Below are 25,335 nucleotides of genomic sequence, written 5' to 3'. Positions count from 1 at the left end.
GTCACACCTCTGTGCAGTACATTTACTCAAGTACTGTACTTTTAAGTACTTGTACTTGCATATTTCTGTTCTATGCTGCTTTATACTTTTACTCTACCACATGTCAGAGGCCAATGTTGTACTTTTACTGCAGTACGTGTATTTGATTACATCAGTTACTTTGAGGATTCAGATTATTGATACAGAATATCATCAACTGGCAAGTGATGATGTATTATTATAGATTACTGTAAACAGCCCAGCAATCAGTTGATTCAGCTACACATTTACCAGCTGCTACATTAAAGTGATGAACACATTCATGCATCACTATTTATAATCCAGTATTGTATATTAGTGTATAATGGGCTGTTCTGCATAATGAACTTTTGGTACCTCTGATATTAATGCTTTTTTTTTTTACTTTTGCTCAAGCATCATTTTTAATGCAAGGCTTTTATTTGTAACAGAGTATTTCTACACTGTGGTATCACTACTTTTCCTTAATTTTTTAGACTATTATCTTTAACGCCAGCGGAATAGCATATATTGTTTCCGGTATGGACTTTCAAATAATTCGGACAGTGAGGCCACAGACAAAAGCAAATAAACAATTTTCTGTTTATGACCCCTCGTCACAGGCAGGGCCTTAGTGTGAAAATAACACATGAGCAGTTCAACAAAAACATGATTTTTGTATTCAAGTACAGTATTGAGTAAAGATACTTAGTTACATCTGACTACCGATGCTGGATGAATGTCGGCAACCGCTACCAACGGTCGAGGCATTTTATTTTGAAGGCGTCACTTCCGGAATTCTCCTTGCTGTCTGTCCGTCTTGACACTGCTCAGAGTGGCTTTTAAACTGGTACGAAAACTTGAGTCCACACAGAAATTCAATGGGAAGGTGAACGCCGACAATGAAGCTCCTGTGAAAAGTGTTTGGAGTAAAGCTACCGGAGACTGCAGGATCCTTTCTTTCTTCTCACGTTTCTTGGTCGAAAACTGTAAGTTCACCGAAGTTTAAGTGAATTTTCGAGCCAGAGTTAGCTAGTTTTGACGATTTGTTTGTCCGGGCTTCGTCGGACCGCTAGCTTAATTGTGTTAAAAGTCGGGGCTAATACGCACTTTTTTTTTCTCTTGTACTCCTTTTAATTGAACTTAACGTCGCTAATTATAAAATATTTGTGTTTGCTAACGAACTAACCGAGCTCAGCTCCTTTTCCTTGATAGTAGTGCTTTGAGTGTCTGATATATCATTAATTTCTATGTGTATATGCAATATTCAACGCTACAGTATGTGTGGTGACTTAAATGAGATTATAGTGAAGTTATAGCGTTTAATTTTATTATTTTCTTGCTTTAGTATCAGAAGGAATTGCCATAGCTATCACTATTAGGACTTGCAGCGTTGTTGTGGTGTTTAATTATTATTTTCTGGTTTGTTTATGGCAGAATTACTGTATTACTTAACCACTGCTTACTGCTTATGCAGCTGTTTGCCTACAGTGATTCTGCCATAAACAAAAGTCACTAATGCGCATCATATAACATTCATAGGGACGACAAATCATAAGAGACATATTTCCTTAGATTTTGTGCTCTTCAGGGCATTGCAGTTTCTTTCAGTGAGCTGAATTATGCTAACCTTGCATGCATTATAGCCTGAGCTAATTTATGCATCACATGCCCATTAATGTACAAGCCAAATCATGAATCACTGCGGTGAACCTCCAGTCAGACCCAGTTTGGCTCCCACCAGCGTTTACTGCAGAAGAGGCAGCGGCAGCCAACACAAAGCCAGCAGTTTAAAGCTGCTTCTGGTCCAGTGTCAGCCCCTTTCATTATCAGCCTCAGACCTGTGCAGCCTTTGCTCGGGTAAACCTCTGCAGAGTGCAGTTGGCCAGGAAAATCCCGAGGCGCTGCATGACCTGCTGGCAGCCCTCCACTCTGCGTACGCCTGATGATGTCTTAGCTTCCGGGCACAGAACTGAAAGCATAACAAAGGATTTTATTTCCTTCTCTGACAATAACCATATTTGTGTCCAGCCACTCTCTGGCTGCTCATGGTTGGCCGCTGAGAAAATCCATGCTGCTGCACACTTGCTTGCACAGCCATATCTGATATCACAGTGGGAGAACTCGCATAATAAAACACAGTTTCACATCGCTCACTGATAGTTTAACACACAAATAAATAGATCTAATCTCCTAGCACCAATTATTTTGCTTCCACAGGCATCGGACGTTTGTTTGTTGCTCAGTCAAAGTCCACTAGTTTGTATTCGCAGCTAACTTGACCTGCAGCAGAATCAACAAAGCGCAGACCCCAACGTCTTTAGTTTTATTTTTCTTGAAGCCACGTGTCAGGAAAATCGACAGGGGCCTTTCTATCTCAGCCATCCTTTTTTCTTGACACTTGGATTCCTTGCATTCTTGGTACAAGTACTCTTGTGGTGTATTTTGAAAGAAGGGAGGTGTCACTTTCGAGTCACATGATATATTGGCATGTTTACATGTTTCTGAAATCGAATTAAAATCTCAACTTAATCTGAAACATTTGTCGTGCTGGAATATAATTAAAGGGCCAGTTTTATATATGAGCGGAAACGAGTGGCTTTTGGGATTTCGGCTTTTAGTTTTGATAGTGCAGTCAGTGCTGAGATTTCTGGGAAATGGCAATTTCTGGCGAAGAGGAAGACATTTCTCCAGAATGTGCCAGGAAACGCTTCCTGACAGGACTGAGTGAAGGTCTTCCTGAGTGTGGGGATGCCTCTGTTTCAAGCCCGTTTATGGTTTTACTCATTGTAGCTACTCCTGTAGTATTTCCCTTATCTTCTGAGGCTGAGTGCGCAGCTGCAGCTGAGAAATGATGCCCTAAATAAGACTTCATGCTTAAAGTCGCTTCTCTTCTAAGACCTGTTCTTATAACAAAAGCAATGAAAGGCAGTTTTTCTTGGCCTGGCTGTGATCTCTTACTCAGTTCTTCCTCTCCCTTTCCACAATCCTCTTTTATTTTTTCGCCTCCAATGTGATTTCTGACTGTAATGTAGTTGGGGCCACATGGAAAAAGTGCAGCAGCTTGGGATGAGTGTCGCAGTGCTATCATGTGAGTGTCTCAAAGACAAAGAGCTGTTTGTGCCGAAATAAAACACTAGTTTAAAGTCTTTGCTGTCGTTTCTGTCAAACAGTCCGACCTCACAGAAACCCGGGGGTGGGGTGGGGGGTGTAAACAGAAAGGCAGGGTGTTTGACTGGTGGTTGGAGTTCACGTGGATTGTCTTCTACAAGGCTTCACGTCCAAGTTACCTCTTCAAGTACTGCTTTAACCATTACTGCTGTGCTGCGATTGATTGAGGTCAGAGCTGAAACAGTTAGTCGATTGATTGATTTGCAGTTTGAGTCATTTTTTTCAAGCAAAAATGACAAACCTACTCTGATTCTAGCTTCTCCAATGCAAGAATTTCCCGCTCTTTTCTCTTATACAGAACTAAACATCTTTGGGTTTTGGACTGTACTTGCAGTTAAAACTATGCTACATCATCACTGCTATTACAACAACTGCTCATACTGATACTGCTGCTGCACAACTTCTTCTGTTAATACCACTGAAAGTTTAGTTGATTAAGTTTTGTTTGTTTAGAAGTTCTTGTTGAAAACAAAATATCTGTTGCAAGAAAGAGCATAGAGTATGAGGGTATGGCTTTTATATGATATAACTTATGGAAATAATGTGCTACCAAACCATACTCTTTAAGTTATAGGTTATTATCTTAAATTGAATATTTTTGGGTTCAGGCTGTTGGACGGACGGAATAAGGCTGCCATTTTTCACTGTTTTCTGATATAGAGAAAATTATTAATCTGGTCTAGAAAATAATCAGCAGTTTAATCGATACCAAAAATGATTGTTAGCTGCAGGCCTAAGGGGATTTTACTGAGTGGTACTGATGACTTACAAGGCTGTATGATCAATTTAACAATGTGAAGCTGGAAAATAGATTCTATTTATATGTAAATAGCAAGGGATGTAATACTGAGCCTTGTGGGACACCGTTATTGGCATTTAAAGGGAAGTCATTTGAAACCAGCAGAAAGCAAATTGGTCAAAGTTGTTTTGAAAGCCTCAGACTCATAAACAGTGAGACATAATTTTACTTTGCATCCAACAAGCAGTTCTAAACTCCTGACTGCTGCTACCGCTTATATCAGTGTACTTCAGCAAATAATGCAGCCTCTATTAGTACTCTGAGCCGGTCCAATTCTGACCTGCACATCTGTACCACAGCTGGAACAAGGCTATTGTAACAGGCACCGTCAGAGCCATGTGTTTGTGCATATGTGTGTGAGTGTGTGTTGTAGACCCCGACCACTCAGCACAGGGTCAAGTGATCCCAGCCTATTTTCTTTTCAGATGCGTCCCTCCCCCTCCATATATCTTCCTCTCCATCTGGTTGATGTTAAAACCACCTTACAGCATTAGAGATGTCAAGTCTGCCTTTCAGACAGATGTGCGTTTCTATAAAATAGACTTGGAAATATCACTGCTGTCAGTCAGATGCATTTAGCTCGATGGCACTGATGTCTTTTTAACAAGATTGTGTCAGTGTTAGATCAGGAACACGATGGCTCTGTCTCAAGCTTCAAATAAAGTGCACTCAGGACATGTGGTGATTGCCATAGTTTGGACAAAGAAGTCTTTCCTCAAGCTTTTTCTGCATGTCTTTGTAGTGTGAACATTTTGTCCTTGGCACACAGTAAGCTAACACTGGCTAATGAGAAGGTGTGTTTACCTGACAAAAGGAGAAAATGGCACGTTTATTGGGGACTATTTTCTTTGGTGGATGAATACACATTTAGTGCAGGGCAGTCTATGTGGTGTTGAGTCAAAATAACAGTGACCATGGTCGTGTTAATGAAGGGATATATCACATAACATAACTGACTCTCAGCCTGATGCCTCAGTTGTAGACAGAATAAAGTCCTCATGGTTTGGTCTGAAGTGTGGTGGGAGGGGGGGGTCACACAGGTCAGTGGGGATGTCAGTACCAGGCACCAGTGTTGGGTTTTTGGGAGAACTAACCTGCTAAGGAATGTGTGTAATGCTCACTCCTACGCTGTGGCGGCGTCATCGATCATCATTGCAGACACTTCACTTCACGTGGCTGCAGAGACGGACCCTCATCTGTGGGCTTCTCTCTTGAGGTTTTGGTCTGAAAATTCTTTATGGATGACCTGCTCATCGCTGATGGGGAAAGAGGTGGAAAGTCGCTCCGCCTGGCATTTTGAAGGGTCTGGTTTTACACTTCTGAGGAGTGGACAGACTAGTTAACGTGGCAAACTTTAATGCCACATGACCTGCACAAGAGCACGTGTAATTTCTGGTGATTCTTTCCTAGAAATCATTCTGACTGTTAAGAGTCTACTGAGTGGGACTTCTCATGCGACTCATGATACCAGATTTGATGTGGCTTTTATCACGAGACAGTTGAGTAGAGCATAAGAGAGCACACACCGGCGTTCCTCTCTTCATGGCATTTGTTGTTTTCTGCACTCACACAGAGAGAGAAAATATTTTGGATTCTCAACACAAGACCTTATGGAAAAGGGACAAGCTTTAGGTTTCTCCCATGGAGTGAAACAAGCAGCTGACCAAATACAGCTTCCACCCTGGTGAGAGTGAAACTATGGAAATACCTGCAGAGGAAAACATTTGTTGTGAAACGTGTAACTGCGGCATTCCTCCACCCTGAATATCTCGTGGGAACTGTAAAATTTAGTTGGAAACACTTTGTTTTAGTTTGAAATCTGAGGTCTTTTCTGGTGTGTTTGCTGACCAGAAGTCCTGTTTTCTCTTCCTTTTCAATGACGTGAAATGCTCGTCCACAACACCAGAATCAATCCTAAATGTACAAAGTCTGAGACGATGTGTGAAACGAAAATAAAAACAGCACGTGCAGTAATCTCCTTTATCCAATCATGTGTTGACAAAGTGGTGAACCTCGCTCCATCCTCGCTCGTGAACGCCTGAGTCTTTCCAGGATGCCCCTTTCATACTCAATCATGATACTATGACCTGTTACCAATGAGCCTGTTTACCTGTGAAATGATCCAAACGGGTGTTTTTGGGGCGTTCCACGTCTCTCCCGGTCTTTGAAACATGTTGCTGCATCAGATTCAGAATAAACAGGTATTTACAAAAATCAGTGAAGCTGATGAGCTCACACTTCATGATGTCATCAAGCTACTGCATACTGTGTTTATTGAAATGCACAGCAGTGTGTACGATGTTTTGGAACTGTGATGTAGAAATTAGGCAGCGAATAAGCCTCCTTGTGTTAACTGCAGCCCCCAGCTCATACTGAGACCATTGGATTAATTATGTTTTACCTTGCTGGGTGTGACACTGTGACCCCAGAGAGGGAGGAAATGAAGTAAACCCTGCAGCCCCTGCCCCCGTACCATGGGAACAAGCAGAGCCACTGTTTTTATGTTTATGTCGTCTTGGACTTTAGCCGCTCTGTCCACATACTGTGTACTACCTCAAATCAGATTTAGTTTGAAGTGATAAATGGTCAGTGGAAGTAAAGGAGAGACATGTGATGAGTGTTTGAAGACAGCCGTCATGGGGATACTGTCCAACTTTGTTATGAAAGTTTGAGATGCCGAGCATGCCAGAGCTACGAGGCCTGAGACCCCTGGGAGAATAGTGCCATTATTCCGGATAGGAGCCTACCCATGAGCACCCGTGACTGCCGGAAATAAGGCCTGCTGGGTAATAAGTCAAGGAGATCACTTTGTTTTTGTCTTTCAGACAGCCAGTGTTTTGTGGCACAGCCTGCAGGGTTAATTTGATGCAGCAGCCATTTGAAAAGGAAGAATGAGAGCTTGTGCCATAACTGAATTAGTGATAATTCAAATGTAAAAACATGCAGGCTTTGTAGTTTGAAAGTGATGTTTGTGCAGGAGCAAAGCAGTGCTCTGAACAAAGGAAACAATGGGCATTAGCACTACAGCTAATGATTATTTTATTGATGAATCAGGTCATAGTCTGGGCCATACAATGTCAGAAAAGGGTGACAATCACAACTTCCTAAATTCCACGTATGCTTTTTTAAAAGAATTTCCCAAATTGGGATCAATAATGAGGATTGATGAGGATTAGAGCTGATTGATTTCTGTCAATTAATCAACTTTAATCTGCAGCAGTTTTAGCAAAAATGTTCAGATTTTCTGTTTCCACATGCTCCTTTTTGAATATTTACCTGTTTTCTTCAAAGGTAAATGCAGTATCTTTGGATTTTGAACTGTTGATCAGACAAAATGGAGCGATTTGAACACGTCAACTGAGGTTCTGGAGAATTGTGATCAATATTTTTCACAATTTTCATGCAGTCTTCAGGCAAAACTCAAGGTCACACAAAAACAATACAAGATGAAGCAAAAATAGAAATATTGTTATCTGTAGCTTTGATGAGGATAAAGATCGTTTAGAAACTCCAGATTTTACACTGTTCACTTCTGTTTTTGTCTTTGCTTCAGATAAATTAGATCAAATAGTCTTTCACCACAGTTTGACTCAGAGCTCTTTGTATGAAACTGACCTGATTTTTAAGGGATGCCGTCGTTATGTGCAGCTGACTCCTGCTGGATTTCAGCTTGAGAAAATCTGACCAGGCTACTGACTGATGCCATGTTTAGTGAGCTGTTGTGGTCTTTGGTTTTGTTTTAATCGTACTGAGAGTAGTAGTGGAGGATGGCTGCTCTTCTGGTTTGAATGAATCACGAAGGCTGTTTATTCTCCTTTTTAAGTTGTCTCACTTCCATAAACACAGACTTAAGGTTTATTCACTGCCTCCTTTTCTCATCCTGCTGTCTGCTGTCAGTTTTGGGGAACCCCCGTCTGTGGTGGGCGAGCTTGAAGCAGACTGTTAGTCTTCGTGTCTCAGCTTTGGCGCGCTGCTTTATGGATCCTTCTTATCTTCCCCCTCTTGTTTCTAATGCTTCTTTTTTCCTCTTTCAGATTCATTGAGCACAAGATGATGTCTGACGCCAGCGACATGTTGGCAGCAGCCCTGGAGCAAATGGATGGGATCATTGCAGGTAAGGCTGGACTTTAAGACCTGGCTATAGCAGTTTTTTTTTTTTTTTCTTAAGTAGGCATGGCATACTATGGGGTCTAGCCACATCTGGAAACCATTGACTTGCAAGCTGGGAATACTACATCCAGTGGACGGTAACACAATGTGCCTTTCTCCTTCTACTTCAACCTGCAGTTTAATTTAATCGGCCTGAATATACATAAAAGATTGGAATAATGCTGAAATTGTGCTGCCAGCTCACTGGCCCTTTCTGCTTCCACTGCATTCCTCCACCATGAGAAATGAAAGTTTCCATTGTCCCCGCAGTGACGGAAACTAATGATTATTCAAGCTCTGTGAGTTTGGAATACAAACTCCGGCTTGGGAACGTTTGGCCACGCTCTGGGTACTGGTGCCGCTGCAGATGAGCAGAGCAGGCTTCAGTTTCAGAGTCCCTACTTTTCCGCTGATGTGTGTAATTATAGCGCTGACCTTTCCAATGGGAGCGAGGCGGCTGATCACGTGACATCCCCCGGTCCCCCCTGTTTCCGCAGAAACCACAGCCGTCATCAAGCCCCACTCCCTCGCTACTGTGGGGAAGCCATGATTGTTTGGATATTTATTTATTTAGCTCCCTCTCTGACTGCTGGACATCTTCATTATGGTTGACATTTAAGACAGATGACAGATGGTGTGGAGCAGGCTGCAGCACACAGTGGGAGCATCAGGAGTTCAGTCAACACGCGACTGCGTTTGCTTCCCAGAACAATCAGAAAATATGATTTGTACAGATACAGGATTTAATTATTTGCTTATCCTGTATCACATGATGTGGAAAAAAATACCCATAAGTGTCTGAATATAACTTGTCGAAATGTTGAGTAGGAGTACAGTTATTGCTAAAAGATGCTCATTGTCGTGTAAAATCTAAATGTTCTCGGGTGAGATGATGTATGGCTTTTAATTAAAATGCTTTATTAAATAAAATATGTGAACGGCAGTAAACTGTAAGCAGTGAATTATAATCTCAACTAAATTGAATTTGGTGCGCGCCCCGACTGTTTTCTGAATCTGCTGCTATGAACAAGTGAATTACACTCAGACTCCAGCTGCCGGAGCTATAAACAGTGCAAACATGCCATTTCCCACACAGACTGGTATATATGAGAACAGAGTGCGCATACCTCACATATGCTCGAGACCAAGCAGTCACATGTTTTCATAGAAAGACAGTCCAAATGTTAAGGTAGAAATCAAAAATAAGGCGTTTCTGCTTGATCTCAATGTTAATTTGACTGTTTTAGTATGAGAGCTGTTAACTGAACCATTGATTACCTCTGTTAGATATCACTGCTGATGGTGGCTTATAGGTACATGAGATCAGTGGAGGGTAATACAGGAAATGGCCTCTTTTGCTGTTCTTATAACTGAAAAACTAGTAGATGTATTTATATGGAAACATGTAATTAAGGGCTTGTCTTCAGTCATCTGTGGCTGACCCTGTTTCCCGATGTTTGAGGTTTATAAAACAAATTGATGAGTATGAGCGGCTCCATAAGTCTGATGGAAGGAACATACATGTATATTTCTGTGTTTGTGCACACACACCGCTCTGCTCATGAACCTGCACACAGTTTGTGTGTCTGCTCTGTTTGTTTGATGGCACCTACACCAGATGAAGAAGACATTTGGTAGCATGCGGCGACAAACACAGCTCGCCATTCCTGAAAAGGGAAGTAAACATACGGTTGCATTAAAAAGTGAAGTTTGCAGCTTTGGCTCGTTAGTCACGCTGCTCCCACCGCCCCCTCAGATCAGCACCAAATGTGGCTGTAAATCCTTTTTGTCAGATTAGGTTTTGCTTTTGAAAAGGCTGCCAGTAATTTCACAACTTCACTGTATGATTTGTGTGAAATAAATAAAATGTTTGTCATCCCACATCTGACTCCAGGCTCCAAGGCCATGGACTACTCCAACGGGCTGTTTGACTGCCAGTCGCCCACGTCACCTTTCTTGGGTGGCCTTCGGGTGCTGCACCTACTGGAGGACCTGCGGGGGGCGCTGGAGCTCATGGACAACGAGGAGCGGGACAACCTGCGATGCCAGATCCCTGATTCGACCGCCGAGGGGCTGGCAGAGTGGCTGCACGGACGCTTGGTAAAAACGTCCATTCACAGCTTTTTTGTGACTGTTGTTAGACACGCATGTTTGCTCTGAGTCCTTAAAATTAAACTCTTTGCTCTTTGTGTGCTGTTGCTCTTGAGGTGCTGTAACTTATGATTGGAGCATTTCTCTCTGGCACTCCTTACGTTTGTCATTTCAAGTGTCAGATGAAATCCAGATGAGATTTTATACACTTGGCCATACGTTTGTGTCTCCATTGACACAAATCTGATTGCAATTACAGCGCAGTTCACATGCAAGGCAGACTTAATGTGCTTCAGAAGGAATCTGACCCAAATGTGAAAAGACTGAATGAAAAAGTGTGAATTTATATACAGATTGTTCATGCTGACTGCTAGCTAGACAAAGGCTGCTGCTCACTTACTCTCACATGCACAGATCATTCAGGGATTTAGCTGATCAGGGGTCAGTTGTGTTGAAATCATCTGAGCTGCTTTCTCCTGTTGCTTTCATGACATCGGGTGAACAACAGCTAACTTCAGTGTAGCATCAACTGTGTGATAATGTAGTTGCACTTTGGAAGAGTCAAGATGATGATGATGTTTTTTTAATGCTCATTTTGGAGTATTGCATTAGAAATGTTTGAGGGGAAGATTCTGCAAGCTCCCTTGAGGTGTTTTTTGAAGTTGATGCGCTTGATGTGACCTTTTCTGAATAAGTTCTGATGTATAGCGAACATATAACTCACATGATTGATCAGCTGTTTCTGCTGCAGAGAGAAGAAGAAGCTTTTTCTGCTGTCGAAAACTTAGACTAGATAGACAAACAACTAGTTTTATTTTTTCCCGTTCGTGACCTCTGTTTCTTCTGCTCTGTGTTAAGTTAATGGAAACGAGCCTAATTGGCATTTTCCTTTCTTTTTGCAACATTTCAAAAGCTGGCTTCACATTTGCCCAGCAATTAGGTGTAAACATGTCTCCAGTGAGTCTTTGATGCATTTATCTTCAGCATCTGGACAGAATGTGTCTCAGGTCACTTCCTTCCTCTGTGTTCCTGTGTTTCAGTCCATCTCCGATGCTTCTTGGATGCTTTTACAGTTGTGCTGAAGACGTGTCTCATTTTCCATGTCTGCATGATAATATGTCTTTGCACAGTCCAGTTTTAAGGTTACAGCCTGGTGTGACATTCTCTGATCTGCTCTGTGTCTGTTGATAGCGCTCCATGCCGTATACCTGCTTCTGTTTATTGTAAAGGTGTTGTTATGACACGCTTTGTGAATGATGGATTTTCTATAGGAGTCCTGCTGCAAATAGTTTCCATCTTGTCATCTCTCGGTGCTCAGGCTCTTGTTTTTCTTCCCTCACAGCCTCATTTCTCCATGTGTGATATTTGAGAGAAGAGTTTGCTTTTGATTCAATTTCCAAATCACTTGCATGTGAGAGCTCTGTTGACCCTCACATGTTTCTCTGAAAACTCAACTCTCATATCTGTTTTTTCCCCTCAAGGGAAAACCATGTGAGTTCACTGTCAGGGAGGTTATGTGGTTATAGACTTAAGTGGCACGCACCCATTAGAAAATCAGTGTGGCTCAAGGCTGGTGTGTATTTCCATTTGGACTCCTCATCCAGAGCTGGATTTCAGAATTAGCAGTCGAAAACATTGTTCGACAGATGCAGCAAATGCAGTCATTTGTTCCGACTGTACAAATCAACACGTATTGTTTCTCATTTCAGACCAACGGCCACAGCTCAGAAGCAGTTTACCAAGAGCGTCTGTCACGACTGGAGAGTGACAAAGAATGTCTTATTCTTCAGGTTTGTGAGCAAAACCGTTCATTGTGGCAGAACAATTACTCTTGAATGGGTGATGAAGTAGTATTGTGTGCGGCTGCCTTCTGAGTAATTACCTCTGCCAAAGAGGCCTCATTCTCGGTCTCGCTGGTGGGTTTGTATGTTTGTCTGTTAATCAGCAGAATAGCTTTTAGAAAAAGTACAGATTTTCAAGTAACTTGGCAGAAACTTGGACCTTCAGAGTACTCGGATGAGCAGGAAAAAGGCTTGTTTTTTAGTGAGCTATACCCTCTTTCTATAAGCAGCTGCAGAATTCTTCAAGGCATGGCCGACTTACATAAACTGGCATTACACTTGACCACACTGTGGGACTGCAACCAAATTTAGATGACATGCACGTATCTATTCCAAGTGAATCCCATTCTACTTAAAAGATTATGCTGAAGCTTAAGGCTAGCATTATTGTGTAAAAAAACCAAAACCAACAATTTGACGGTCCGTCTCTCATCACTGTCCAATGTCCCTGCCCTGTTTGTGGCTCTCAGCCCTGCAGTCATTCATTCATACCGTGGATGCAAATCTGAAAACAGAGATCACACGGACATTGTTTACAGACCATGTGCCATGCAATGTCCGTGTGAATGGTAATAAAATAGAAGAATTGGCTTTATTGGCCAAGTGTACACAGGAATAGCCATAACCGCTAAATCAAGGACAACAAAGCAAGACATGACATGTCACCCGGTGCAAAGATGTGGCTCTTTGATGTGTGTTTTTAGTAGTTTTAGGACAACAATGGAGCTCTGTGACAAAGAGGAATAAGATCTATCAGGCACTGCCTGACAGTACTTGGAAGTAGGGTCAGTTCATTGTTGGTTTGGGTCTTTTCATAATGATATCACCATCCTTTAAAATGACACTTCCCTGTTATGACGGGTCTAGTCCCAAATGCAGACACTTTCTGTTTTCAAAATCATGTTTTAGATGATTATGTGGTTTTACAGCATGTGCTAATACTAATGTCCCACTATCGTCCAGGTAAGCGTTCTAACAGACCAGGTGGAGGTGCAAGGTGAAAAGATTCGGGACCTGGACACCTGCCTGGAGCACCATCGGGAGAAACTAAATGCTACTGAGGAGCTGCTGCAACAGGTAAGGCCTCTACAAAGTCACCTCTCCTCTGCAGTTAAATCGAAAACGTTATCCCAAACTGTGATCTCTCCTCGTAGCATTTGAACGCAGCTTTGTGCATCTTGCTCTGCAGGAGCTGTTGAATCGGTCGGCACTGGAGACCCAGAAGCTGGAGCTGATGACCGAGGTGTCCAGTCTGAAGCTGAAGCTGACGGCTGTGGAGAGAGACCACAGAGACAATGAGGTACACCCCCGTGCTTAACATGTAAAGTGGAGCAGGGATTTCACCTGCACCTTCTTTTATGTGAAGTGTGACTCTGAGTCCTGGCAGCCGCACAGCCATTGTTTTAAAGTCACAAAGGTCCGTCTCACTCGGCTGGAGGACTCATCGGTCATGTGGTGCAGGGTGAACTTAAGGGTTACACGAGGGGCTTAAACACCCCTTGTGCTCCAGCAGCTGCTTCCTGCCAGAACACCCCCACCCACATCCATACCCATACCTCTCCACCTCTCCCCCCTCTGAGGGTCTGAAAGGCTGTGAGAGTTTCCATACACTTCATCCACTCGCTGGGGCATATATTTGGGGATTATGTGGTGTTTCCAGACAGTGAAGGGAGTTGACTGAATTGAAAGCAACAGATTGTGTTTATTTTTGCTTCCTTTTAGCCTCAATTAAGCTTTCAATGAAATCCTAAAAGACACATCATGTCAGTCCCATGTAAGCAATGATGGCATGTTCTGATTTCTGTATTTGTTTGAGCTTTAGCACCTGATTGGTGCATAGTCTGCGTGACCAACTCTTTCCGTTGGTCTGTTCACGATAAATATTCCTATATCTGCTTCAGAAATTGAGGTGCGCCTCACAGCAGCAACAAATCCAAATAAACTGCAGGAGGAAATGGTCTGTTGGTCAAATTCATAGTGTATACAGTTAGCATGTTGTAATGAATTGGGACACAGCAGCTGACTCCATGGCTAATCTATAACTATGCCACGAGCCTGTAAATGAAAAGAAAGAAAACTGAGGAAAAACAGTGGAGTTAAACTGAAGTAATATTACATGTAGTCTCCAAAGGGCTCGTGCACTGTTGCTGCTGATTGAGTAAAAAGCACTTTCGCAATAATTGACCGTGACTCTTCCCTTTAAGTCCAGGATTGGTCTTCATGTGCCGACTGAGCTGCTCAGATTCTCTCCAGTGGGACATCAGTCTGAAAGTAATGTTTGGTGCTTTTGGCAGGAAATCTCCCCCTGTAAAAGAATCAGACCTCTCTCCCACACAGTCTCCATAAACCTCCCCAGTGCAGCTTTCTCTCTGAGTTTAATGGGTAACGGGAGTGCTTTTCTCCTCCCCAGGGCTTTTACCAGGAAGTAACCGACCTGCGGTTCAGGGTGACTGACATGGAGAATGAAAGACTGCAGTGTGAGAAGAAACTCAAAGCTACCAGAGTGAGTGTGTGCAGGTCACTGCTGAAGGTCCAGCGAGCAGGCACCTGATTATTTTATATTTGACCAGGAGATCTGAATTTATTGCTCTCATTTGAAATTATATCATCTCTTTGCTCCCTTAACCTCCTTTCTCGCCTCCTCCTCCTCCCTTTCTGCTGTGATGGTAACATCTCTCTGCAACATGTTAACCTGTCAAGCGTCCAAAGTGGAGCACTGAGCGGTTCACTGGAGACGAGGTGAACGAGGTTTAATCTCCAGCCTGTAGTCTTCTCCTTTCTGGCCCTCTGCTCCTGCTCCTTCTCCTCTGCTGCACACTGCTTTCCTGACTTTCACCACACTCGCTGTAAGTGCCTCCACCTGCACCAGGTTCAGGATTTGCACCAGGTTCAAGTCCTCTTTTAGCTAACTTAGAGCACAGCACCTGTTTTCTTTGAATGGACAAACATCTTGTAAATTGTCTTCTTTCCACAGTGATGTCTTTGAGCACCCTTTGAGTCGTCTCGTAGCAGTTTGATGTGTGTCCAGTTGTGTTTTTCACGGTTTAGTGGATAGAATGAGCTTCCACTGAATCATCTCACAAGACCCACCGTGTGTTCAGGGGGTTGAACTAACTAACTGAATCGCTAGCTGCCCCACTGACTGACTCATTCTTACTTATGTTGTGATGAAGAGGCACTTGAGGTGACTCATCACGAGGAGCAATACGTAGCTCGTAAAAAGGATGGTACGTCTTCTGTGGCTCTGAAGCAGCTTTCCATGATTTAAAACAAGTTTAAGAGTCTACAGCCAAGCTAGCGTCCTCTGTGAGGGACTGCTTAGGCGCTGTCAATGCTAGCTTTCTGATGTTTAGCAGGTACAATGTTAGCCCGGTCATCATCTGTGTTTAGCGTGTTAGCATGTTATTATTTGCTAATGCTGACCTGATGATGGCGGTAGATGACAAGTCAAACAACCATCTGTATGAAATTTAGAGGGAACTCATTGAATAGTTGTCGAAATATTTCAGTCTGGACTGAAGTGTTGAACCGACTGACAGCTGTCGCCGGAGCTGCCAGTTTGGCTAAAAATAAACGTCACAATACTTTCTGATATTTTACAGACTAAACAGTTTAAAGCTTCAAACATAGACTAAATGGTTTCTATCGGTGTACCGAAGTCCGATGAGAGAATGACGACTTGACATCTCCTCTCACTGCAGGAGGAGCTGCAGCTTCTACAGAGGCAGCTGGAGGATCGGGAGGTGGAGCTGAGGAGGCTGAGGATGGAGGGCCACAGCAGAGCAGAGGGAGCAGAGAGAGGTGGGAGCTGCTTTAATAATGTCTGGGCGCTTCTTGTTTCATGGACTCTGACATTAGAAAAGGGTTTATGAGGATTAGACAAAGAGACATTTTGCATTCCTACAACACCAAAACTCCCTCCAGCAGCCTCCTGAAGAAATAGTGGGTACTTCGCTTTCATCTCCATTTTTTCTTCTCTCACTCGTTATCTGCCCGCCTGTCTGTCGTCTCCATATCAAACATATTTGACTGTCGTGCTCCCCCGTTCCACCCACTGCTGGCCTTATCTTATCCACGCTGGTGGAGGAATGCCCTTTATTTAAACAGGAGTCTCTTATACGCGTCTGCCTGTAAACACGTGCTGTACAGTATAACCTGATTATAGGTATTTATTTAGTCTTCTGTCAGGGACTGCTTGTTTGTTCAGACACTGACAACATCAAATCAGTCAAACTACAGATTTCAGATGTCTGCTTAAAAACAGGCTGCAGCAAACATACAAATGTAATTACTTACTTAGAGCCACTCATTAGCGTTTAGCTAAAACCAGAGTGTGTCCATTCAGTAGGCCTCTGACTGGCATACTGTGGAGGTCTGGATTCAGATAGCTGGCTTCATTTTAGATACAGGTTTAAACTATTGAAACACCTTCAAGAGCAGAGTCAAATGCATGAAATCTCTTTGTTATTAGCAAAGAACAATGTACAAGCAAGTTGTCATTTACCTTTGTAGCCATATATAATCTGTTGTAATATCAAACATGACACTATTCATAGTTTTTGTTCCTTAAAAGCTGCATTAATTGATTTGTGTTTGCAAACAGTTGCTTATTATCTCTTTTAGCTCTGTTTTTGGTCTCTACCATGGGAAATATTCGGCTCTTGAGCTGCTTCACATTGTTCACCAGCTGGTTTCTAACTGTGTCTCTCCAGCGTTTTGTTGTGGTAGTATCCACATGGTTTATGACCAAAACAGTGAAGTTATGGGCTGTGAAACCAAAACCATGAGCTGAATGACACTAAAATGCTCCGTAATGCTGAGGGCAACTGTAGACTTGGGTGATTTTCTGGGGCTGCGTCTCTACAACGACCCCTTTCATATACATGTAATCAATTCATTTATTTCTAATGTTGACATGAGGTTTGGTTCAGATTACCGAGTGTTTGGTTCAGGTTTAATTGTGTAGCCCTCCTGGTAAAACACTCAGAAAGCCCCTGTTATTGTCATTTGTGGTGAAAATTGAATCAGGAGTTCATTGCAGCAACAAACTGAAACAAGAGCTGCACTGACCGGCACGCTGAGCCCCAGCGGCTTCATTATCTCTGGTTTCTGCTGGCTGGTTTCAGAGCCGGGGGAGGCGAGGCTGAAGTGAGTGTAAAGCATCACTTTGTTTGTGTTTTATCAGATACAGAAGTGTTGAAGATGAAGAGGGCGTTGGAGTCACTGGCGTCGTCTAACGATGAGAAGGTACGGTGTGAAGTGACGCTGTGGTCGTAAGCAGCGTCCGAGCAGCAGCTTTGATTTACAGCTGGAACATCATGTGTGTTTATCTCCAGGAACGACGGATAAAGGAGCTGGAGGAGTCGCTTACAAAGTGCAAGAAAGTGCAGGAGCAGGTGAAAGGTCAGGCTGCGTCTAAAGATCAAACATTAATATTCCTCGTTATTTACCCTCCATTATTTACTGACCATAATATTGACACTGCTCTCACTACATCGGTACTAACGTTGGCCTTAAAGTCTCACACAGCAGACAGAAAGAAACATGAGGTGATGCATCATTGTGTTTGTTTTATCAATCTAACGCTGCCAAGCAGAAACTAAGCCCCATCAAAACAAAGTCAGAGCGCAGCTGTCGCGTCCTCGACATTATACAAACAGCAATTAGGAAAAATATGCAGAGGTCAGTATTTGATACGATGCAGAGCGAGACAGACTTCTGAAAACTTTCCTTTTATTTAGGATATTCCTGCAGATATAAATGAAGACATCTAGAGTCTGACTTGACTATAAACAGTAAATCCTGCCTTCGTACGAGGCACAGTCAGTGCCGTCAGTGCATCGGTTTCTTCTCTGTGAGGACGGTTTCTTCTGTTTAAAGGTCACCGTTTCGGCTCTTTGACATGTCGTGAAAACTGAGCTGTAAAGAAAGTTTGCTTTGTTGCTTCACATTTTCTTCAGGCTGAGACCTAAAGATCTTTTCATTCTTTAGATCTGTGACAGCAAACAGATGAAACACCTTTTAAGACCACGAAACATCAAGAAAAACCTCATTTAAGGCCTATTTTCCTTAATTTAGCCTGAGAAGGCGACTAAACGTCCAGCTGCTGTACATCCCTGATTACTGTCTTAACTGTCCGCGCTCAGAGAAGTTAAAGGAGGACGACTATGACGATATCCCAGATGATCCCTCGGTTCCTGTATCCATGGAGGTGGATCAAGTCACGCTGGCGTTGGTGGGGGAGGCAGGAAGGAGTTCTGGCGAGGTAAACACAACCTCTGTCAAAACAATTCTCTCACAGGATGAACCCCAGACTGCAGACTTCCTTTAGAAAAGCTCAATTTCGGCCTCCCACCCTGAAATCGTTCCTCCCTGGAATCCAGAGCTTCTGTTGTGGTTATTATTTTTTGAGCTGTGTAAATGTTCTGCTGTAGAGAAAATATGTTCAATTAATCATGTTTTCCCTCTGCTGTCTCAGTCTATTCCATGTATAGCCGTGCTCTCTGAAATGAACGAGCTGGACCAAGAGCGACAGTTACAGGCAGCCGAAAGGTAAACCAGGCTTTCAGCTTGAGTTATTCTTCCTAAATGTTGTTAAAACGGCTTTTGTTTCTGCTTTATTTCCTCTCATGGGTGGAATTAAGTGTATTCTGATATCAGTGCAGCAGCTTGCGTCAGTAGACGCTCAGCTCACGGTTTACGAGGCAGATTGTCAGTTTCCGTGTAGATGATAAATTCCTGACATTCATCCTGACTGAAGCTTAAATACTCGATGTTGTTTCAGTTCGTTAGACGTCCCACAGCCGGGCGGCTCAGCCCGAACCAGCAGCATGGACCAGGTAAGACCAGGAGGCACTGCAGATCATATTATCTCCAGCAGCTGTTGTGAGTGTTGAGTGTTCGCTCATTCTCACTTTGACCCTTTGAATGTGAGTTTATCCCTGTGAGCAGGATGAATGAATGACTCGCAGTGTGTCGACCAATCGCAGGACTCGCTTTATGAGCCTATCCTGCCTTGACACCTAGTGGTTAAATAGTGCAACTACAGCTTCTTGTCTTGTCACTTGGTGAAATGGTGCATCTTTGAACATATCCTGACTTTTCTGCTTCAAATCCTTTTTCCTCACAGGCCAAAAATAAAGCAGGAGCTGCTTCTTCGTCTCCTACCAAAGCAAACGCCACGAGTGACGGGAGTTTCGGGACCAAGAAGGCTCGTTCTTCCTTCGGCCGCGGCTTCTTCAAGCTGCGTGGAGGCAAGCAGACGGCCAGCACCCCAAACCTCGGTGAACTGAGCTCCTATTTTCTATGAGATCCTGGAATTTCTCACATTTTTCAGTGATTTGAGACGTTTTTATGTTTTGTCACTCATCCTCATAATTCTTTCACGGCTCTGTAAATTGTGAAGACCGCAGCCGGAGTGCCAGCGCGCCTGCGTTAGGTACGGTAGAGCAGAGTGGGCTCGTTGGCCGGCAGTATGGCTGCTCTGGATCATACAGCTGGATGTGAATGAACACAGCGCTGACGCTGCAGTGTGACATTTCACTTTCTGCAGGACAAGTGATGGTCACATGCTGTCGTACTGCTCTGTCAGCTTTCTCCTTTTCTCTGAGTCAGTGGTTCCCAGCATTTTTATACTGGTGACATCTCATCAGTTTGCAGTTCAATCAAATAATGATTTTCTCTTTGACTGTCGTCTGAATGATAAGAGTTAAACTATGGGGATAAATGTTGGGACTCACTGCTCTAAATCATCTCTGAAAAGATGTTTTCTGGAGCCTCTTTCTCTGGGTTGATGTGTTTCTGTCCAGTTGTCTGTTATCCATGACTTCAGACCATCTGCAGTGAAGCCTTTTTGATGCTTTCTGGCAGTAAAGCTGGGAAGCATCTGTTAGTTAGCTCGTCTTTGCATGGGTGGTGTCAGTTATGATGCTCCTCTTAAGGCCTTTAGCTCAACATCGGGTCGTAGCGGTGCTTCTGTAGCTGAGCTGGTGCTTTGTTTGAAGCTGTTTTGAGGCATCCTGCCTTGTTGTCACGTTAAAGTGGATGTATTGACGTTTACAGCTGAGACGGAGCGTAGAGGCACAGAGCACCTGGACTTGGCCGGCGTCCCCCAGCGAAAGTCCCACGATGGCGCTCCTCTGCCGTCCTCACCTGAGACCAAGAAGAAGTCCAAAGGCTTCAGGAAGTTCTTTGGCAGGTAACGTTCAGGGTTCAGTGTTGAAAGTAAGAAAGGACGATTAGTTTTGGTCGTTGATAATGTGACGCTCCTGCAGACTGAAGAGGAGTCACTCCACCTCTTTCAACCTCGACGATGCAGCAGAGATGGAGTTCAGGAGGGGTGGAGTCAGAGCCACAGCCGGCCCTCGGCTTGGCTGGTCACGTGAATGTAAACACAGGTAGGTATCACACAGGCGTGACCTGTAATACTGTGTGAGTGCTGCTCTTTATCGGTTGTTCTATCAGTGGTTGTACCTGCTGATGTGATCAGTATTCGTTCCCTGCCTCCGTCAGTGCTGCTGATGTTCCTTTCTCACGGTGGAGTAAAGATGAAGTCTGCGGGTGGCTGCATGAGCAGGGCCTCGGGCTGTACGTCGCACAGTGTCAGAGCTGGATCAAGTCCGGACAAACGCTGCTGCAGGCGTCGCAGCATGACGTGGAGAAGGTGAGGCTGCTGCCACCAGGTGGGACGTGAAGCTTTCAGGTGTTTTACGGAGGAAAACGTTGTTTTCTGTATCTGCAGCTCATGTTCTGAAACTCAGCATACTGCTGATGTTACACCACAAACATGTTAAAGTTTTTAACTTTGGACAAGACCAAAAGGAAGACGCAGGAAACACTTAACTCTCAGGTGTTTTAGCCTCACTGTATTACTCAGTGCCAGTGGTGGAAAGTAAGTACAATTCATATTTGTACTAAATACATCAAGTTCAAATAACTAAATCCAATTAATTTAATTACATTCAGTCAAAACAGATCAATACATGAAATCAGTAAAATTAGTTTCCATGCATTGTATTAAAACAAAATAAATTTATTACATTGAATTAATTAAACTGGTGAATATGAAGGATGTATAGTGTATTTTGATGATAATACTTCTGTACTCAGGTGAAGTTTTGAAAGCGGGACTTTTACTGTTTCCACACTGGTTTTACTGCTTGTACTTCCTCCGTCTCTGCTGGAGTTTCCTGCGTCTAACCTGGACTTTCTGTTGATCAGGAGCTGTGCATGAAGCAGCCGCTGCACAGGAAGAAGCTGCAGCTGGCCCTGCAGGCTCTCGGGTCTGAGGACGACGACCTGAAGGGCAAACTGGACCACAACTGGGTGACCAGTAAGTGTGGCGCCATCGTACGTAATGAAAATGACAAAAATGCTCTTTCTCCCTTTTTGATGAAGTGCGTGGTGTTCATTCAGGGTGGCTGGACGACATCGGCCTCCCGCAGTATAAAAGTCACTTTGATGAGGCCCGTGTTGACGGACGCGTGCTGCACTACATGACAGTGGTGAGCCGCCAACTTTCTGACATTGAAGTGACAAAGTTTTCAGGCAAAAGGTCTAAAAGTTGTTTTATATTCTGACTGAACGTCCCCTGAATGAATAAATCATGGTGGCTGTGATAACTCTGTCTTTGTGGCTGTTTCCCAGGAGGACTTGCTGTCTCTGAAGGTGGGCAGCGTTCTCCATCATCTCAGCATCAAGAGGGCCATTCAGGTCCTCCGCCTCAACTCCTACGAACCCAGCTGTCTCAGGAGGAGACCCTCTGATGAGGTATCACACAGGAAGCCACAGCCCTCTCCTGCTTTTTGTTCTGAACCTCTTTCAGATGTGTCTGCCCCCGAAATCTGGATCTTTGTTCCCTTGTGTTGCAGAACAACATGACACCAGCAGAGATCTCTCAGTGGACCAACCACAGAGTGATGGAGTGGCTGCGGTCGGTGGATTTGGCAGAATATGCCCCAAATCTGAGGGGCAGCGGCGTTCACGGAGGGCTGATGGTGAGGAGGCGGGGTCACGATCAGGAGCACAATCTGAGTATAGTTCAGGGGATTTTAAGTTACTTCCTGCAGATTAACAGGATTATATTAAATAAAGATTAATCTGGCCTTGAGTCTTTTAACTTCCTGTCTCTCCTGCAGAAGCTTCTTACCTTTTACTTCACGTGCATGTAGGTTTGTGTGCATTGTTTAGTTGTATTTTTTAATGTGCAAATAATTAAGAGCGCTGTGGTCATTGTTTAGCCTGAAGGATTTGCTCGTTCTTTGTGTGTACCTCTATTTAAAAACCCCTTTTTCTGCTCTGACCTCTCCCCACGATGCCTTCTCAAACGTCTGCTCGCTGCGAAGGTTCTGGAGCCTCGCTTCAACGTGGAGGCGCTCGCCCTTCTGCTCAACATTCCTCCCAACAAAACCCTGCTGAGACGCCACCTGGCAACGCATTTCCACCTGCTCATCGGCTCTGAGGCGCAGCGGCTCAAACAGGACTGTCTGGAAAACCCAGACTACGCCGTCCTCACCGCCACTGCCAAGGTCAAGGCAAGTGTCCATCCGCTGCGTCACCAACACGCCGCTCTGTCACCGCGCTGAGATCAGCTTCACTTACCTCACGCAGAGTAAAACGCCATCCAACTGGTTTTTCTTTTGTCCTGCTGCAGCCAGAGGACACGTTACACTCTGGACTCATTGTGGGTCACTCAGCCGACACTTGATCCGTCTGTTATTGATGAATTGTGGCGCTTTAAATATTCATCCTTCGATGTGTCCTTATTGTCCACGTCAGGAGCTGCTTCACTGAGACACTTAGCTTTAGTGTTGGTTTCTGCTCTAAATGCTGCTTTAACATTTAACTTTTTATCATGAAAGTGGTCCAGTTTTAAACTAAGTTACTCCCATTTATTGTGAATTAACCTGCCGGTATTTCTTAAAGGAACAGTTTTGTGAAATGCAGCTCTGCTCAACGTGAACAAAATCCTCCTACCAGCAACAGATTAACATGTTATATCCGGTTTCATCCGGACAAAAACTGAAGTGTAAATAACAGCAACTTGTCAGTCTTTGTGCAGATTAAACAAGATATGAGAATATTTTTGGACCAGTTCTTCCTGTGTTTCCAGCCTGTATGCTAAGCTAACTCCCTCTGGGCTTTAGCTTCACTCTGAACAGACGGAAATGAGAGCAGTGTCAATATTCTCATGTGTTGAACTCTTGTTTTGTTGACCAGCAGCTGAAACCTTGAAATGCTTAATCTACAGTCAGATAATAGAGAAATGCAGCAAACCCCTCGATGACTAACTGTCTCCTCCTTCCTCCTCCAGCCCAGACGTCTCTCATTCGGTGGTTTTGGCACTTTGAGGAAGAAACGTCAGGAAGATGGTGAGGAGTATGTCTGCCCCATGAACGTGGAAATGCCCAAGAGCAGCAGCTTCCAGAGGGGAGTCCGGGTCTATGACGAGACCCTGGACCACCTGGAACACGTAGGGAGACGCCTCAGCTTCTGCTTTGTCTTTGGATCAAAGCATTTTGAACGAGTTGCTTCGTTTTGTGTCTGATTCGTGTCGCCCGGCTCTCTGTTTGGCAGATGGAGGACTCTGAGGGGACGGTTCGACAGATCGGAGCTTTTTCTGAGGGAATCAACAATCTGACGGTGAGACACTGAGCTGCTCCTGTAGCGAACCGGCCTGCGTCCTCACAAACCTGAGCTCAAGCCTCGTGGCCTCTGCTCGTCTTTGTTTCAGAGCATGCTGAAGGACGACGAGTTTTTCCAGGAGATCTCCGTCTGCCCTCCGGAGGTCGACGCAGCAGAAACGGAGAACGCCGGCGACTGATTCGCTGCGGTTTGTGAAAACTGTGCCAAGACAAATCTTTGTAGTAGAACACGTGAGACCTGTTTCCAGTATTTTCATCGTTCAGCCGTAGCTTTCATGACCACATATTTATTGAAGCTGTCCAAATATAGTGCATGAACTGAAAATGCCAGATTAACATACCTCTTTGTGCATTTATTTTATTATTCCAGCCTTTGTGTTGTTTTCAGTTATCAGGTCAGCATACTCCTTAGTTTTCCTGTCAGTTTACATGAAGTTGCTTTCTGTTTTAAGATCGTTCACAGCAAACTTCTACTGATGTTCAGCCGCAGGGAAAGTCTTGGCTTTATATGTCCAGGTTTTCAGATCTGAGATTCCTCTGAAGGTGAAAAGACTTTTTAAACACTTTACTACAGTGAAAATGTTCTCATCACACCGACCTCATGCTCGCACTTCATTTCCTTCACTGACACATGGCTGGTGTTGAGGCTGAAATCTGAAAACTTGGAGGAATAAAACCAAAACTGCCTGCAGGGCTCGATTCCACCACAGGAAGTTTTGTTTTAAAGAACAGTTTTTATTGAGAAATACACTTATTTGCTGTCTTTGTGAGCATTGTGGTAGAGGATGGATGCCACAGTCAGGAGGTGATTAGCTTAGCACGAAGACTAGAAGCAGGGGGGTCAGCTAGCCTGGCTCTCACTCGTTAACACGAAGCTCGTTTAATCTGACTGTTCACGTTGATGGTTACAGCCTGTAACTCTCCCTAAAACCACAAGTGGTTTGTTTTTGTACAGATTGACCCACTGAGTGTTAGTAAATGAGCTTTAGAGGTGCTGCTTGATGTGTTTCTTACAGCTTCTCCCTCTGCGTCTCGTCTTTATGCTAAGCTAATACACTCCTGGTGTAGCACTATACTTTAAGCACGGACATGAGGTATTGATCCTCATCAGTTCTCAGCATGAAACTCTGTTTTCCTTTAAGATAAATGGTAACTGAAAGTTAACAGGAAGCCAAAGTCTTTTTCATTTTTTGTAATAAAAAGGAGAAAATGCATTTTTCCCTGTCTTCAGTTTTTCTTTAGGAGGGAGCTCGCGTGACAGTCCGTCAGGTCATGCTTCAGGTTGCACACTTGTGGCTGAGCAGCAGTCACTGAGTCACCTGAGGACAGGTGGCTGGGAGCGGATGAAAGGACAGTAATGTAGGTGGAGGTAAGAGATGTTGTAGACCTCAGCGTCTGCTAAAAGGTGGCTTCTCTATTTGTACGTAAACACCTCTCCTTCTTGGTGGAAGCTAAAGGCAACTAAGTGGAGAAGAAGAAGGTGTCCTCCCTGTCCACTATATGTATGCATGTTGTCCTTGAACGAGTCCCTTATCCTTCAGGTCATCTCTGTGTTGAGCCTGGTCTTTGTTAAATGTTGGAATCTGGTCTTTCCAGTGGAACAGTTTCCGTCTCTGTGTGTCTTTGAAAAACAGACGGATGTTTG

The 25,335-nt window shown here is 43.9% G+C and overlaps 1 protein-coding gene across 1 annotated transcript; it reads left to right on the top strand.

The window, feature by feature from the left end:
• Positions 1 to 814: 814 nt before the first annotated feature.
• On the top strand, positions 815 to 24,904 carry LOC139350787 (liprin-beta-1-like). Its single transcript, XM_070992389.1, has 25 exons — positions 815 to 986; positions 8,002 to 8,081; positions 10,011 to 10,216; positions 11,917 to 11,997; positions 13,012 to 13,125; positions 13,238 to 13,348; positions 14,459 to 14,551; positions 15,750 to 15,849; positions 17,234 to 17,295; positions 17,385 to 17,451; positions 18,195 to 18,313; positions 18,527 to 18,600; positions 18,833 to 18,887; positions 19,178 to 19,331; positions 20,110 to 20,245; positions 20,322 to 20,444; positions 20,560 to 20,710; positions 21,268 to 21,379; positions 21,463 to 21,551; positions 21,694 to 21,816; positions 21,918 to 22,043; positions 22,392 to 22,580; positions 23,360 to 23,518; positions 23,623 to 23,688; positions 23,780 to 24,904. The coding sequence occupies exons 2-25, from the start codon at positions 8,018 to 8,020 to the stop codon at positions 23,867 to 23,869; spliced, it is 2,664 nt and encodes an 887-aa protein (XP_070848490.1). The 5' UTR covers positions 815 to 986; positions 8,002 to 8,017; the 3' UTR covers positions 23,870 to 24,904.
• The last annotated feature ends 431 nt before the right edge of the window (positions 24,905 to 25,335 follow it).

The sequence above is a fragment of the Chaetodon trifascialis genome, chromosome 22 (assembly GCF_039877785.1).
Source record: "Chaetodon trifascialis isolate fChaTrf1 chromosome 22, fChaTrf1.hap1, whole genome shotgun sequence".
NCBI lineage: Eukaryota > Metazoa > Chordata > Actinopteri > Chaetodontiformes > Chaetodontidae > Chaetodon > Chaetodon trifascialis.
This window is presented reverse-complemented; position numbering and strand designations above follow the sequence as displayed.